Source organism: Leptidea sinapis, chromosome 20 (genome assembly GCF_905404315.1).
Source record: "Leptidea sinapis chromosome 20, ilLepSina1.1, whole genome shotgun sequence".
Lineage (NCBI taxonomy): Eukaryota > Metazoa > Arthropoda > Insecta > Lepidoptera > Pieridae > Leptidea > Leptidea sinapis.
The window spans coordinates 9,614,190-9,630,719 of NC_066284.1; the positions used below are offsets into that span (position 1 = coordinate 9,614,190).

Genomic DNA, 16,530 nt, shown 5'->3' on the forward strand with positions numbered 1-16,530 from the left:
TTCATAGTGTTCGTTGAGCGGAACTGGCAAGATTTACTGTGCTATTAAGCCCAGCACAAATTGTGGCCATATTATATTAACTTATAACTTCTCTTTAAATTCTAACCCCTTTTCCGGTTGCGGATGCCATAACCGTCCTTTATACTGCATGTACTCTCCAGTATTTTGTGTATATTCATCAGTTATTTTGAAATTGATGATTGCTTTCTGGGCCCTATTTTACAACACTGACAAGTACGATTATTGTCAATAGTAGTTTACTTAATCGAATTTAAGAAAAGATTAATAATTAATTCGGAAGGAGAAATTTGACCGTTCTCTGTTTTTTTCTCTGGAAGGGAATTACCGACAAAAATACAAATAAATTAAATTAATTAGTCTAAAGCCACTGAAAATAGTACAAACTACTATGCTTGTCAGTAGTTTTAACATAAAATATAACATTAAGTGAATTAACTGTGAATTTCTAGAACACGCTATCAAAGTTTATTGAGAAGTTAATATATATACAGACGGCGCTGACTTATATAGTGTATTATCTATGCTCACTACTGTGTCTATTGAAAGGAGAGAAGATTAGCACTCCCCTTGACAAGGATGGAACACATAAAATGGATAAGGCATAACTTTACTACATATTTTATTAAATTAATTACTTTATATTACTGACCACTACAACACAAAATATACTTGTCATGTTTTAAGCATTTCAAAACTCAGAAATACTGTCACAGCAGAACTGTCAAACTGTGCGTCAATGCATGTCCTAGAATTATTCATACAGAATTAAAATTTTAACTAAAACATTGATCACGACGTGCAATATTTTATTAAAATCGATTCAGAGTTCATCGCGAACAAACAACGTTAGACGTTACATTATTATACGCAAAATTTTTAATTTATTAATATAAGGTATTTTATATAATTTTTTTCTCATATATTACCATTTTTGATTAAACATTTGTTTTCTTGGTATAGATGAGAATCGCGACTTCAACAGCCATTCAGAAGATGATATCAAGAGACAGAGAAGTCATTACAACGGGGACCAAATATATTCTAACGTAAGTTTTAAATATGCAAATTAAATTATTATTATACCAATTAAATTTGTAACCAAAATTTAAGAATGATATGGGACTAAACCCGTGAACCCTCGGATTCCGTCCGAGCGCTCTTACCAACTAAGCCAACCGTTCGAGTGACGCATGTTTCGTAAATCTTGTCTTGTTCAACTCTCAGGTTGTGGCCCCCCAACCCCAATAATTGCATACTAAGAAATTGACTTGAGATGTCGCTCTTTCAAATCTAAACAATTTGTTATTTTAAAGCGATATCCCTAACTTCTAGGTTAAATTATACAAATTAGTCGTTCATAATTGGACGTAATTCCAGAAAACGTTACAAACCACAATCATGTAGAAATTGAGTTAAGAACACAAAACTGGTCACATTGACAAAAAATAGCAGCCCTACTGTCACTCTTTAGATGACTTCATCACTTGTAGCCCAACTCACATGTATGGAATACACTAATATATATTAAACTTTAAACATGATATCATTAAAATGTAGTGTTTGTAGCTTGGAACGTTTTTCAGGAACTACGTCCAATTTTGGATACAAATTTAATTTGCATAATTAATCCCAGGGGTGAGAGATATCACTTGAAAATAACAATTTTTTTACATTTGTTTTGTATATTTTCTGGGATCATGTTGTATTGTACACACGGATGGCTATACAAAATAACTAAAACCATATTTAAATTTCAGCTCTGGTCGTCATCGAAGTGGAGTCTCAAGGACGAATACAAACTACTCTCGGAGCTGGGTGGAGGGACGGGTTACTACGGGGAGTTGTTCGAAGCGCCGTATGAACACGCGGCCCATCCGCATTATGCACCACATTCCGGTAAGGCCAAACTTCAAATTTTTTTTACGACATTAAGGGACGCGACGAGCAGGACGTTCAGCTGATGGCAATTGATACGACATGCCTATTAAAATGCAGTGCCACTCAGGATTCTCGAAAAACCCAAAACTCTGTTTATTAAGTTACATCACTAGCAAGAAGTCTTTTTTAGGCGCACTTCGCGCTTTTTTGTGGGTAGTATGAAAATGGTGATAGATCAGTGAGTGTATTAATTTTATTTCTTATTATTGATCTTCTTTTTATACAGTTTCAATTCTGTCATGTGATCTTTAGGCGTTTTTTTTACATTTTAAGTATACAATATCCGGACAACCGAGCCTTGCTCGGATTTTTAAGAATGTACAAACTTGAATTTAAAAAAAAAAACTAATAGGACATCTGGATTCGAACCGGGTCTTCTGCTTTCCGGATCATCCAATGTCCCATCTGAGCTACTATAGTCCTGTATATAGTGTCGAAATTTACCTTTGTATTCTAAAGTTATTGTAGCTGTTTCTCATTAAAACGGATAAAACTACATTTTTTTAAATTGAAACCTAGCTAGATCGATTGATCGCCCCCGTATACCCTATATAATAAATTTTATGAAAATCGTTGGAGCCGATTCCGAGATTCCAATTATATATATATATACAAGAATTGCTCGTTTAAAGATATAAGATAATAAATAACTAGGTAAAGTTTTAAAATTTCTTAATTTTCATTTAAAAACTAACTCCCGACGGAAAAAAGATTGCAAATTCAGGCCTTTTTGCTAATCTCCCTGGAACTGAAAATTAAAATAAAACTCATTATTAATAATGTAGTTAGCGGGCGAGGTGATCACCTAACATCAAGAGATTCAAGTTGATTACCTTCAATTGAAAGAATGTTATTGAATTTGTTACCACTTCCCAGTAAAGATCAGCTTTACCGAAGAAGTCATAAATTATTGTGAAACGTTTATGACACTTTTATAAATAGTTTATTAGCTGAGTATAGAAATGATCTTTTAATTAGAATTTGAAAAAAGTGAATTTTATAAAATTGCTTTAATAAAACCACATCTCCGGATTTCAGTACCTACAGTAGGTCGCTAACTGTTCATATCTAACAATTGACTATTTCGGTTCAATCGTTTCCGTTCAATATACCTAAATAGCTGCATACTTAGACACGGTCCCAAACTTCCTTCACGTTTGACGGCCTCTAGTGACCAGTGACAGGCTCCTTTGGCAGGATGCCTGATAGATAATGGCTACCACAACGGCACCTATTTCTGCCGTGAAGCAGTAATGTGTTAACATTATTGTGTTTTGGTCTTAAGGGCGCCGTAGCTAGTGAAATTACTGAGCAAAGGAGACTTGACATCTTATGTCTCAAGGTGACGAGCGCAATTGTAGTGCCGCTCAGATTTTTTTAAGAGTCCTGAGCGGCACTGCATTGTCACGGGCAGGACTCAATTACCATCAGCTGAACGTCCTGCTCGTCACGTCCCTTATTTTCATAAAAAAAAACACTTAATTATTAACTATGTATAGATGTAGTGTCGCATGGCAAGGAGTGATCACTTGATCATCGTCATTATAAAAAAAGAAAATTAATTGCCAACTACAACACCAACCATCAATTGAGCCCAGCTCAACAATCACAATACAGTCACTTGAACGGAAACGCTAGCGCCGAGAGTAGATCTCGACCACATCCTGGTGACCGGAGCTGTGTAACTTTACACTGCGGTGTCATTTACACCTGTATCTAGCTGTGTAAAGCGATCTTAGCTTTTGTATCTTAGATAATGACACTTAGTTATCCGACTTTACACAATATCATAACGTTTAGAAACGAACGAATATCATTACAATGGCTCAACATATAATGTGCTTATGTAAATAAATATCTTTTTATATTTGTTTCTTTATATGCTTATATTTTTTTGGCGTGAAGTAATAATGTGCTAGCATTTTTTTGTATGAAAATAAGGGACAAGACGAGCAGGACGTTCAGCTGATGGTAATTGATACGCCCTGCCCAAAACAATGTAGTGTCGCACAGGATTCTTGAAAAACCCTAGAAATTCTGAATGGCACTACAACTGCGCTCGTCACCTTGAGACAAAAGATGTTACCCAGTTATTTCACTAGCTACGGCGCCCTTCAGACCGAAACACAATAATGCTTACACATTACAGCTTCACGGCAGAAATAGGTGTCGATGTGGTACACAATAATCTAGCCGGCATCCTGTGCAAAGGAGCCTCCCACTGATAGGTAGTTATTGTGATAAGGGTGCCGTAGCTGATGAAAGTACTAGACTAGAGAAAAATTAACCTCTATTTTGAGCAATGCACGCACACTAAAATAAAGTGACATACAAATCGCTATTCTAAGATGTAGCTTGTCACGCACACTAAAGTAATAAATTTGACCTGTTTTTTCGGTTGTCTAGCAGGAAGAACATCGATTTAGACGTATAAATTATCTTGAAGACTTGACTAATGAGACTTAACATTATATCTCAAAGTGACGAGCGCAGTTACGATGCCAGCCACAATATAGGGTTAAATCAACAATCTTGAACGGTACTGCTGTGTAATTAGCAGGGCGTATCAGTTACTATCAAGTCAAGTTTTCTGACAAAAAATACTTTTTTAGCGCGTTAGAGAAAAATATACAGAGTGAATTCGTACAGAATGTGTGAACATTATTTTTTTAGTTTTTATATTAAAAAAACAACTGAGTTATTTTCAAGGGTATTGGTGTTTTAATACTTTTCAATTGAAACGCTTTTATATTATATGTCTAAGGTCTTGGTAAATGTAAGTCTGTAACCTTTTTGTTGACGACTCATTTGGCATAATGATTAGTGAGCATGCCTACTAAGTAAGAGGTCCCGGGTTTGATTCCGAATTAATATATATTAATGTGTATTATAATAAATATATCCTCGTCTTACACCCATGTTGCAGGCTATGTTTAGTTTGGGGCAAGATAATTTGTGTAAAAGTGTATCAATATTAAAAAATATTATATAGAATAGTGACAATCACGGACGGCAATGTCCTTCTTATCTCACGTGGTGCGTATACCATTTTTCTTCCCAGCTGGATGAAAGGCTTGCGTTTAGTCCCTGGTACGAGGGACAAAAGTCGTCTTGCCGGGAGAGAATCGGCCACTTTTGTCCCTCGTACGAGGGAGTAAAAGGCAGCTTTTCATCGAGGTGGGAATAAATATATTTATATTAACCCGCCTGCCTAAATCTCCCAAAGAGATATCTCTGAAAGTACCCTGTAAAACTGCATTTGCCAGCCAGTTTTCAAGATTCACACCATAGATTATAAAAAGTTAGCCAGGCTGTATAATTTTAAAGATCACTCCTTCTTCGAGGCAGTAACGCTCCCCGTAAGCTGTACTTTTTCCATTTTAGACACACCAGACTACCTTAAGGCTAAGTATGCAATACAAAAAATACTAAAACACTCACATATACATACTTACAAAGATATAACTCATCTACTCAAGAGATGCATTCAGAGAGGCTTTCATTCATAAATGAGTTTTCTCACGTGATAGATAGTATTTGTTACTACACTAACCACAACCTCAAAGATTGAATTACAACTTCTATGGGAATCTAACAAAATTATAGTTAACGTCTTTCTCATTCAGTTTAGTTCCTGTTTGGTTTAATCTATTTTGATTCCAACTTAATACATTTTTGCAATTCAGCATGGTAATAATAAACAATTTATATGGAAAATAGCTGACCCAACAGACGTTTTTCTGTACATAATAAATAAAATACTGTTTTTTTATGAATTTGTCAATAATTTTTCATAACATCAAGAATTATTTCGTAACATTAAAAATTATTACGTAAAATATGCTTCCTGTTGTTGTAATGAAGTTGTTTCCCAACATAAACTGTCAAACCGTGCATCATAAATTCTCTCATGAAAAGTATTGGAACAAAAAAATAATAATAAAAGTCCAAAATAAAAAAAAAACTATCCTATCTCTCAAGTTGGACTAAACTGTACTCCAAAGCCGTTCATTAGTGTAGGAGTCTACTGGAAACAATCATCAGAACACTGGACTTATATATATTAACAATCGCTGCATCTTTGTGTCAAGAATTTTTTGTAAAAATTAAGTAATAGAGTAAATTGGGTTTTAATTGCAATTTTGAAGAGAAGTTAAGACATAAAATAACATTAACTTAAACCTATACATAATAATATGAGAAATCCAAGTTAAGTCCCACATAATAGAATCATGTTTGAAAATTTGGTTTGTTAAGTTTTTGTTTTTATTTATTTGTCGTTAAACAATAGTACACTTAAAACTAGTACAAAGTCATACAAAACTGTAATATGACCATAGTTTGACGGTAAGATATAAGATACCAAAAACGTTGCAATATACCTATTATTTATTGTTTATTTCGAAACAATTTTAGTTTAAGTTAAATTTTACATCGGTTAAAATGTATAAGTATATTTTTCTTTATAGAAGAACAGATTAGTTAAGTTTTCTAAATTTGTTGATGAAAAATATTTGAATTTAAAATTCCTCATAATATGTTTGTTGCATCATTTTACATATTATATTGTAATTGAAATGATTTGTAAATCGATAGAAATGTAAATCTTGATATAAAAGAGTGGCAATGAGTTTCTTGCTACTTCTTCTCATTAGCTCAAGCCTTTACGAAGTAGCGGTAGATTCAATATGAAAAATATTTATATTTTTGACAATCATAAGTAAATTAATAATATAATTAATTAATAATATACTATAAAGTATTAATTGCTGTTATGCAAAAGAATGTGGTAAAATCCTTTCTAACTAAAAGATATCTAAAGCTATAAATTAATCGTATAGTGTAGAGAGGGCCTAAATCGTGAAAAATATACTTGTTATATTCGATAATTGGTTGCAGTGATTGAAGGGTGTCACTAGATGCGATTCAGCGTGCCAGGTTGTATTGGAATATAAATTGTGTACGATTTAGATTGCCCATCAATACGTCGTGTTTTTAATTAACTAGGCATCGATTTGTGGCGCGACTGATATGCATACGAACTTTTCACTGTAGTGACATTTGACTTGGGTCGTTAACAAAAAAAAATCAGTTGTAGTTACTGCCGATAGCAGTGAAAACTTATAACTTTAAGTATTAAAATTTGTAATTTCATAATGTTTGAATACAATTAAATAATTAATTTCAATTTGTTTTTAAAACAATGAAACAAAAACATTATTTCAACAATGCATAGTAAATACACATTGGACTTTTCACTAAATCCATTCAATTTCACTTATAAGATATACACAGCACTAATGTTGCACAATACGTCAGCTGTATAGCTACTTGAACTTACGAGATTTCACCCATCAAAAAAGTGTCTAACTATATATTTTTATTTTTTAATTATTTATTTATCGCATGTGACAGTCATGAGCATGTCAGTGACGCGAACCTATAAGATTATCCCCTGCCAAAAAGTGCCCAACACGCATAAATAAGTTTTACTTTAAAAAATAACGCTCGAAAATATAATACATATTTATCCGCAATAAATCTTAATATATATTAATTACGTGACACGTTATTTGTCCGCGATGGACTCCAAAAATAAAGAACGGATTTTAATGGGGATTACTTAATGCAGTGTAGTTCGGTCTAATTTGAGAGATAAGATAGTTTTTATTTCGATTTGGGACCCAAAATAATTTTTTATTTTCAATATTTGTTTTGTATGGACATGTTTTCTATGAGAGAATTGAGTGACGCACGGTTTGACAGTTCCGCTGTGAAACAACTTCATTATTACAACAGGAGCATTTAAAACATAGAAAACAGTATATTTTTTATTATTTACAGAACAACGTCTGTCGGGGCAGCTAGTATAATATAAAAAACGTGAAATGGGCACTTAACCCAAAACTATCTAAAGTTTGTATACTACTATTTCCTTATGTTTTCATTTGTAGGATGGTGGCTTAAGTGTATTAATATTTTAATTATTCAGGCTGTGGCATTAGGTAATCACAGCCTTAAATTAAAAAAAAATTGTTAAGTGTAATTTAATTTAGCAATTCAGTATGCTTACTGAAACTTCTAATAGAAATGCTGGTCTCCTCCTCTATTAACATATTAAGTCAATATTTGTGAGTTATAAAAATAAATAAAAGTGAAAAATACACTGAAATTCAACGCTGTAATGTTAAAATCTTATTTGCAAGTCACCGTGATATTTAAATGTCATGTAGTTTAAAACTAAAGGGCGTTGTTACCACGAACAGAAACAGCAAGACAAAATAACTCCCTGATTACTAACATATAAAAGACTATAGAGGTCTTCCAGAAGTCGTGTTTCGGCCATAATTAAAAAAAACTTAACGATACAACTTTCATAAGGTTTTTGTCCACCAATAGCTAAGAAAAATTTGCTATTTAATCTTATTGTCGTTGATAATTTATACGTCTAGATAGAGCCTCTTGCTCTTAGGCATCGCATGAAATTGGCCAGGCTTATGACCATAGTGTGCATGACAGCTGCTACGTCTTACACTCGCGGTATGTATGCTACTTTATGTGTGCGTGCGTTGTTGCTGAAAATAAAGAGAACAGTTTGCCACTATTTTTTTCGACGTGTTCACAGCTGTCACAATCTATCTGGACGTTTCTAAGCTTTTAGTAATGAATTCTGTCATCGGCTATTTATCTGTATAGCCGAGTGGTTAGCGATCCTACCTACTAAGCTAGAGGTCCCGGGTTCGAATCCCGGTAGGTGCAAGCATTTATATGATGAATATAGATGTTTGTTTCCGAGTCATGGATGTTTAAATGTATTTATGTATGTTTATATGAATTTATGTATGTTTAAGTAAGTATATTGTATTAAATATATCGTTGTCTTGTAACCCATAACACAGGCTATATATGCTTAACTTGGGGCAAGATAATTTGTGTAAAAAGTGTGTGAATATTATTATTATTATCAGACACTCTTTTGCTTGTTGAACAATGTTGAAAAGAACGTATATATTGATTGAAATACTCAATTACATTTATTAATTTTCTTTACAATATATTATAATGCTATTCGTTTTATCTTTCTCATCTTTTACTGTGCCCAAAACTGACTCTGCGTCAGCAACAAAAACTAAAGAGATTTCTTTTCGGTTTTTGCATTACGTATTAAAATATTGATTATTTTGTTCGTTAGTAAATTAACATGGTCATTTTAGATGTTAAGTCTCATTTGCCCAGTAATTTCACTAGCTACGGCCCCCTTCAGACCGAAACACGACAATGTTTACATGTTACTGCTTCACGGTAGAAATAGGCGCCGTTGCGGTACCCATAATCTAGCCGGCATCCTGTGCAAAGGAGCCTCCCACTGATATGTACTGAGAACATTTATTACCGATCGACCGCTTCAATCTATTTAGTCTATGATTATTATCTATGATAATCATTGTTAAAATGTGCAGAATTCATGAGTTTTTATTATTTATGAGAAGATTTGTATGCGAAATTGAAATGTACGATGTAAAGAGCCGATACACTTGAATCTTTATTTTAAAATGAAAATATAAAAACAACGTAAAACTATTCAAGTAATTTCGAAACTAGAGCAGGAATTGTGGAGAACTATCGGAAAACAATGTTGTGATAGATTTATAACTATTGCGCTTCCTAGAACGAAACAAGTTTGTGAATGGTTACGTAGCAATATTTTGATTACAAAAACGTTGCTTAAAAACTATTGTATGCATGTAATAATAGTAGCTTGAAATCAAATGCTGTTATTCGAGTAATTCTTGTAAAAGCACACATTATAGATATCTTGGAAGTAGAACGAACGATTTTAAAATTAATTACTAAAGCTTTAGGTCTGTAACAGCTGTCAAAACGTCGAAAAAAAATTGACATTGAATGTTAATCTCTATTTTGAGGAATTCCCGGACACTAACACAAAGTGATGTACAAATCGCGAATGTAAGACGTCGCTTGTCATCCACACTACAGTAATAATAATAATATTGACACACTTTTTACACAAATTATCTTGCCCCAAGTTAAGCATATATAGCCTGTGTTATGGGTTACAAGACAATGATATATTTAATACAATATACTTACTTAAATATACATAAATTCACATAAACATACTCGTACATAAATACATTTGAACATCCATGACTCGGAAACAAACATCCATATTCATGATATAAAATGCTTGCCAGGATTCGAATCCGGGAGCTTAGTAGGTAGGATCGCTAACCACTCGGCTATACAAGTCGTCAAACAGTACTAGTCTACAGTAATAAAGCGGGCCTGTTTTCATCCATTGTTTAGCAGCTAAAGGCTGTATCTAGACGTATAAATTATCTAAGGCCAATTAGCAAGGTTAATGAAAGGAGTTTTAACCGTAGAACTGCTGTCAAGAGAGAACAGGAAAGCTGTGTCAATTTTGTGAACAAGTTGAACCAGTGTTGTTTTCTCCTTTCCGTATTTGTTTAGTTTTAATGTTGTTAATAATTTCCGTTAGTATCCTAGCTCAAAGACATTGAAATTATGTGTACAAGGAACATGTTTTTATATTTTAAAGGAGCAAACAGTCAAGAGGCTCAAGTGATGAAAAGGTGGTCAGGCAACCGTCCATCTATAAAGATGGATGGACAGAATCTCTTACATATATAAATATGTAAGAGATTTCCACCTTTGGATTGACTCGACACGATATCTCTGAGACCATTTGGCGTAGAGACTTGAAATTGAGTAGGTCAGCTAAGATATTAGGAATTTCCAACGCGCAAAATTTTTTTTTATTATGAATATATATATAAGTCTGTCGGGTCGGCTAGTACCTAGTATAATAAATAACGGAGTGTCAGAAAACCTACAAAATTTATATATTACAATGAACAGGAAATGTATAAGCTTACTGAAAAAAGGAATATTTAGAACATCAATCAAGTAATATTTACCCAGGTGAACCCTTTAGGGGCTTTAGTGGTATTTAATTAAGTAAGTCTTACTATATGTTTTCGTTTTGTACAATAAACGGAAAAAAGGAACCTATGGATTTTATGAAAAGCCGGAACAACTGGTTATATGTAAAATTACACGAGGACTAATTTTCTGATTGACAAGTGTAAGAAACAGGAACTTTCCAACATTTTCGTTGGTGATAGGAGTTTAAAAAAAAAATAATTTTACTTCATAAAAGGTAGTTTCATTCATCATACTCAAATTTATTTCTCTTTACTTCTTTATGTATTTCTTTAATAAGACTAAGCGTTTTATTTTGCTTCTTTTTGCATCAGCTTTTTACTAAACGAAAAAAGTTGTTTACACTTCTGACTTAGCGACGTGCCTTTATTCATTACTTTCCAATGCAAGAAAATGAAATGCGTTTTGAATAGGTTTCATAACACAACTAGCGATCTACTCTGACGTCACGTCGATTGAGTTCTGAAAGGTAAATCAGTACCTCAAACCAACTAAAATAAGCTTCCATGAAAGAGCTGATGTGATCAAAAATCTATAAAATGAAAAAAATATTTAAAAAGGAGAAATAATTCAATGAATTGGTACAGTGGTTCCAGAAAAAGGTACACAAACCCCACATAACATACACTCAAAAACACTCCCACTTTGTAATAAAAAAAATTCATAATTAAGTATATGTACACAATTACTTGTAATCTACTTAATTTTATTGACATTCATAAGTATCATTTTCTGAATGTGACCTCCATGAATAAAGTGATTTTGATTTGATTTGATTTAATTTGATATAGCAATTTACAATTAAGCCTTATACATGTAGGTCTCAGTAACTTATTCCTATAACCCTATCTACATATTGGTGGATAAAACTTTATTTTACTTTCTTTTATTTAAATGTGTGGGGGAAAATCCAGGAAACTGGTAAAACCTGGCTATTTGCTATATTTCCACTCTGTTTTTGTTATATTGTTTGTCAACTTTATATATAAACACATCATTTTTTTTTTAATACCCATTATGGTCGGATGATAGCAGTTATTTTGTTCGATAGCCTATTTTAAACAGATACTTCTGCGCATTGTTACAATTATCAGAACAATATAACTTGAGTCTTTTGAATCTTAAAGTAATCTGATGCAATACGATCGCGGTTCATAAAAGGGGGTGTGTCCCATGTGCCTGTTATTACATTATTTTATGGAAAAGAAGGACAATTGAGTGTCCCGGTCGGCTATTGTTAAGTGATCACCGCCGCCAACATACTCTTGCAACACCAGACGAATCACAAGTGCGTTGCCGACCTTTAAGGAAAGGTGTATGTGAAAGTGTACATTTTTTTTAAGGTTACCATGTCGTATCGTCCTGGAAATACCGAACAAGAACGCTCATTATATAGCTTTGTGGTATGTGGACTAAAGATCCTTTAAAACCGCACTGCGGAGGAACGCTACACATCCAGATGGTGGAGATGATATCCTAAATTGTGACGTATTGTGCGAAGGTTGAATTCGGCGGCAATAATTAGGTGAAACAACTTTGCGAAACACTCCTTGTGATAGATGCAGTAGAAGACAAAATGAAGCAGAAATGGGTTTAGTGGTTAGTTAAGTTAAAGTATCATAGATTTTCAAGCATATCGGTATTGTTACAGCAGCCACTAACGACTCCACAGGATCCACACCTGGTGCTGGGGAGCCACCTTCGGCAGCAGGCAGCCCTGATGCTGCTGCCCTGGTCGTGCTACAGCCACCTGCACCCCCATACCCCCCCTACGCTCACTATGATAGTAAGTATTATTATTAAGTTACAATTTATTTATCTACCTTTTTGTTTGCGAGGTTTTTGAATTGTTTGACTTTACATATAGATCAAAAAAATCTTGGATCTTTCGCTTACCAGCCCATAACTATGCAAAGACGCTTAATGTATCATATGTCTTATAATGACCTCTTAGCGAAACAGCTTTCAAGCTACCAAAATACGCTAATGCGTTTTGATGTGATGCAACTGGCGGATAGAAGGATAGTGTTAGATATTTTTAATATAGATTCTACAGAGATACTGTCAAAATTCCAAATAAACGTACCTCCAAAGTAAACAAGACAAAATGCCTATTCTTTGTTTGTAGTCTAATCTAGGTCGTACTTCGTACAAAACGCATATTATTAAAACGCAGCAGGTCATATAACTCACTAACCAATATAGTATATTGATTTATTCCTTGCCACTTGCCCAATATAAAAGAAAACATTAAATTGACACAAATAATTTAAGTACTTTGTTTTCATATTGAATTTTTATATTAGTTAAATTTTTGTTTTTAAATTGTTTAAGTTTTATTACTGTCTAACGTAGTTAGAATAATGAATGCAGTGGTCACTTATAATTGAATTTACTCCTATCTATATTATTACTATACATAGGTGTGCCTATAAAGAGTGTAATTTGTTAGTTGACCTAATAAATAAATTAATATTTTATGTCTGTGGCTTAATAATAATAAATTATGAAAATATAAGAATAAATGTAGTTCTTAAATATAAAATTAACTAAATAATATCAGGTGAAACTTACCACTCGTAATACTATATTTCACGTTCTTTACGAACACTAGAAATTGTCAATAGAAAGAGTCATACTATGAAGTAAGCCGGGCTGAATGGCTAAGGTTACGTTGAACAGAACTTCGAATTGGATACTAAATAGTGTATTTTATATTATAGTCAGGGGCGTGCATATTATATAGACAATTAGGCAGTGACTACCTCGTTATAAACCTTAGTAAATATAGCATTAGTGTTAATGTTAATTATTTTGGTTCCGTTATTTTATAATCAAACTTCAAGTGAACACCCACTTATAAAATTTTTCCTTACCAGATACCTACAGTAAGCTTTGCATATTTCAAAACTCAACTACGACTAGTTAGATCCACAGTGCGTACCTTGCAAAAAACTAATGCACGCCGTTGATTATAGTTAGGTACTATATGGTATCTTTAAGTGTTCTTACAAACTAACACACACACCCACACACACTCACCAATACATACAATCACAAACACTTCTACATACACATACACATACCCACACACACACAGCACATTAAGTTTAGATTACAAATAAATAAATTTTTATTATATGTTATAATTGTTAGTAGTTATCTTTCCATTAGTTTATTATATTTATGTTAAGGTCAACTTGTTTATTATTACATCATATTATTATGTTTGTGCTATGGAAGAGCGGGAACTCCTACTACAGGCAACTGTTTGCCTAAAAGTAGACCCCAACACTGATATTTTATATTTTGTATTTTGTTGCAATAAATAAATATTTGTGTTTGTAAATATTTGTATTTTGTTAATTTCAGAATATTATCCAATCATACTGATAATTCCAACATCATTACATAAATTATTATTAAAACTATTTGATGCAAGCCAAAGTACCTCGCACGCCTATCAGCCACATAATTGAGTTATGTAATAACAAACAACGCATAAACTATGCATTACTAACACTTCTAACCAATTACTTTCGCTATGTACGTAATAGACGGAGCCAGTATATCCAGCGATAAAATAGCAAATCTATTTTTTATATAAATATTTATTTACAACGTTTTATCTAATACAATAATCCTCAAATATCATAGAATATAATATGTAAAGCCAGAAATATTAACTTAGTTAAATACTTATGCTATCTTAATAATAGCAACTCAACGAAAAGGTTGCAAATGTATTCGATAAAGTTTTTCATATTTGACGTAGAGTACAACTCTATCTAGCAGTATCTAGTCTAGGCAATTACTAACCGCAAATCAAAACATGGCATCCAATAAACCACGCCCTGTCGCAAAATTTAATATTTATATCTTGCCCGTTTGAAGAAGCTCTCTAGCATAATGTTTCGGTTCGTTACCGGTGGCAGACAAAGCCCGTATGATTTTACCCTCGAAAATTATTTGCATAGAGACCCGAATGAGCTATTAAACACCCCCACCCAATCCTGCAAAGCAGATTGCGGTGGATTAAAGACCAGAGGCATAAAGCATCTTATGTGAAAGACACAATTTTGATCTGTAACACCGTATCACAAGGGTGAAATTACTCTAACTATACTAATTTGGGGAGAGGAAAATTGGATTTTCTCGGAGTGGAGTGCTCAAGTCGAAAGTCACTTTTTGGTATTTCCAATGTTCCGTTGCTCTTAATTCCCATTGTTTTTGTGAATTGTAAATGACGACAGACGATTTTAGGGATTTTTATAGTGATTCATTCCGTGGTGTTTTGTTCAAGCGGATGTAATCTTTTTATGCTTCGTTATTTGTTTTATTTAGAATTTATAAAACGGTTGATTTTAAACTTGGTCAAACATTATTGAATTTTACTTCAATGATACTTTTAAAATTGCGTCTGAAGATTAAATTATTCCCATAACATTTTAATATTATGCATTTTTAAGTCAGTTTTATTAAATGTTTCATAATTTATGAATTCGGAAAGTTATTTCGATTGATTTATTACGAGATTATAAAAATGTTATACACATAATAATATAACTCTTTTGTAAGACCAACTTTATCATTTTGCACATAGAAATGAAGATTTAGTTACTGAAAAGAAACTTTCTATCAATATGCAGAATGAGGTATGTCTTAACAATATCTAATTAATACATTTAATGCAATATTTAGCAAATTTTTTTCTGTCTAGCGGCAAATTCAGCAATCTACAGTTTTCGTAGGCAATATCCGTAATTTGGCAATATTATTGTGGTCGCAAGTGTGGGTTGGTTACATGAAATGGCTTATAAAAACTAGTAGTTTCCCGTTACATTTGCAACTAAAGGCTTTATCTCAATAAAATGTTTAATATGAGAATAATCATGTCTTAAGGCGTCTGCTAATTCAATTATCATCGAGTTGTCATACTGAAACATACAGGGCAAGCCTGTCAGCCATTAATTTGGCATAATGACATCCCATTCTGCACGGACGCACGCCAAGGAAGGAACGATATTAGTAGGATTGTAAAGGCCATTACCGTAGCAAACGAATTTCCATTGTCATTTTTAATTGTATTCACAAATTTTCAGGTACAGCAACATTAGCTAGTGAGTACGCTTATGCCGCACCTTATACCCAGTACTCTCCGTATGGTGGTCCGTACTCCCATTCCACCGCTACTGGTCTACTAACTAAGTGGTAAGTACACATTATATTAAAAACACAGCCATACCTATTAAAATTGTTTCTCTAATCACTATCAAAATATTGAATATTAACTGGCCTATTATTTATTGTATCATTAAAAGTCACGTGACTTTTTCAAAAGTGTTTTAAATGAAGCATTCTAGCCGTTATATATTAACATCTTCTCATTAGAGAGACCACAGTCCCGTCCCGAGTCAGACCAAGCATACATCACCTGGAGAGCCTCTAAAACGTTACACCATTTAACAACAACCGATACAAATGACGGTGTGGGTAGAATAAATCTGCGCCGTTTTATCACAGGTAGCGGCAGGTATTGAGGTGTGCCTCAGGGAGATATGTTGGCGCCTGTGGCTTTCCACTCGT

The 16,530-nt window shown here is 33.3% G+C and overlaps 1 protein-coding gene and 1 non-coding gene across 2 annotated transcripts in view; both read left to right on the plus strand.

Annotated features, from left to right (window-relative positions):
• Positions 1 to 16,530, plus strand: part of LOC126970161 (paired box protein Pax-5) — a 122,880-nt gene that overhangs the window by 104,463 nt on the left and 1,887 nt on the right. Inside the window, exons 8-11 of the mRNA XM_050815934.1 lie at positions 982 to 1,067; positions 1,779 to 1,917; positions 12,596 to 12,730; positions 16,047 to 16,155. Coding sequence (XP_050671891.1) covers positions 982 to 1,067; positions 1,779 to 1,917; positions 12,596 to 12,730; positions 16,047 to 16,155 — 469 coding nt within the window. The remainder of the gene's footprint in view (positions 1 to 981; positions 1,068 to 1,778; positions 1,918 to 12,595; positions 12,731 to 16,046; positions 16,156 to 16,530) is intronic.
• LOC126970385 (U6atac minor spliceosomal RNA) lies at positions 554 to 661 on the plus strand. The gene has a single exon (XR_007730635.1). It is a non-coding gene; the product is annotated as a U6atac minor spliceosomal RNA (small nuclear RNA).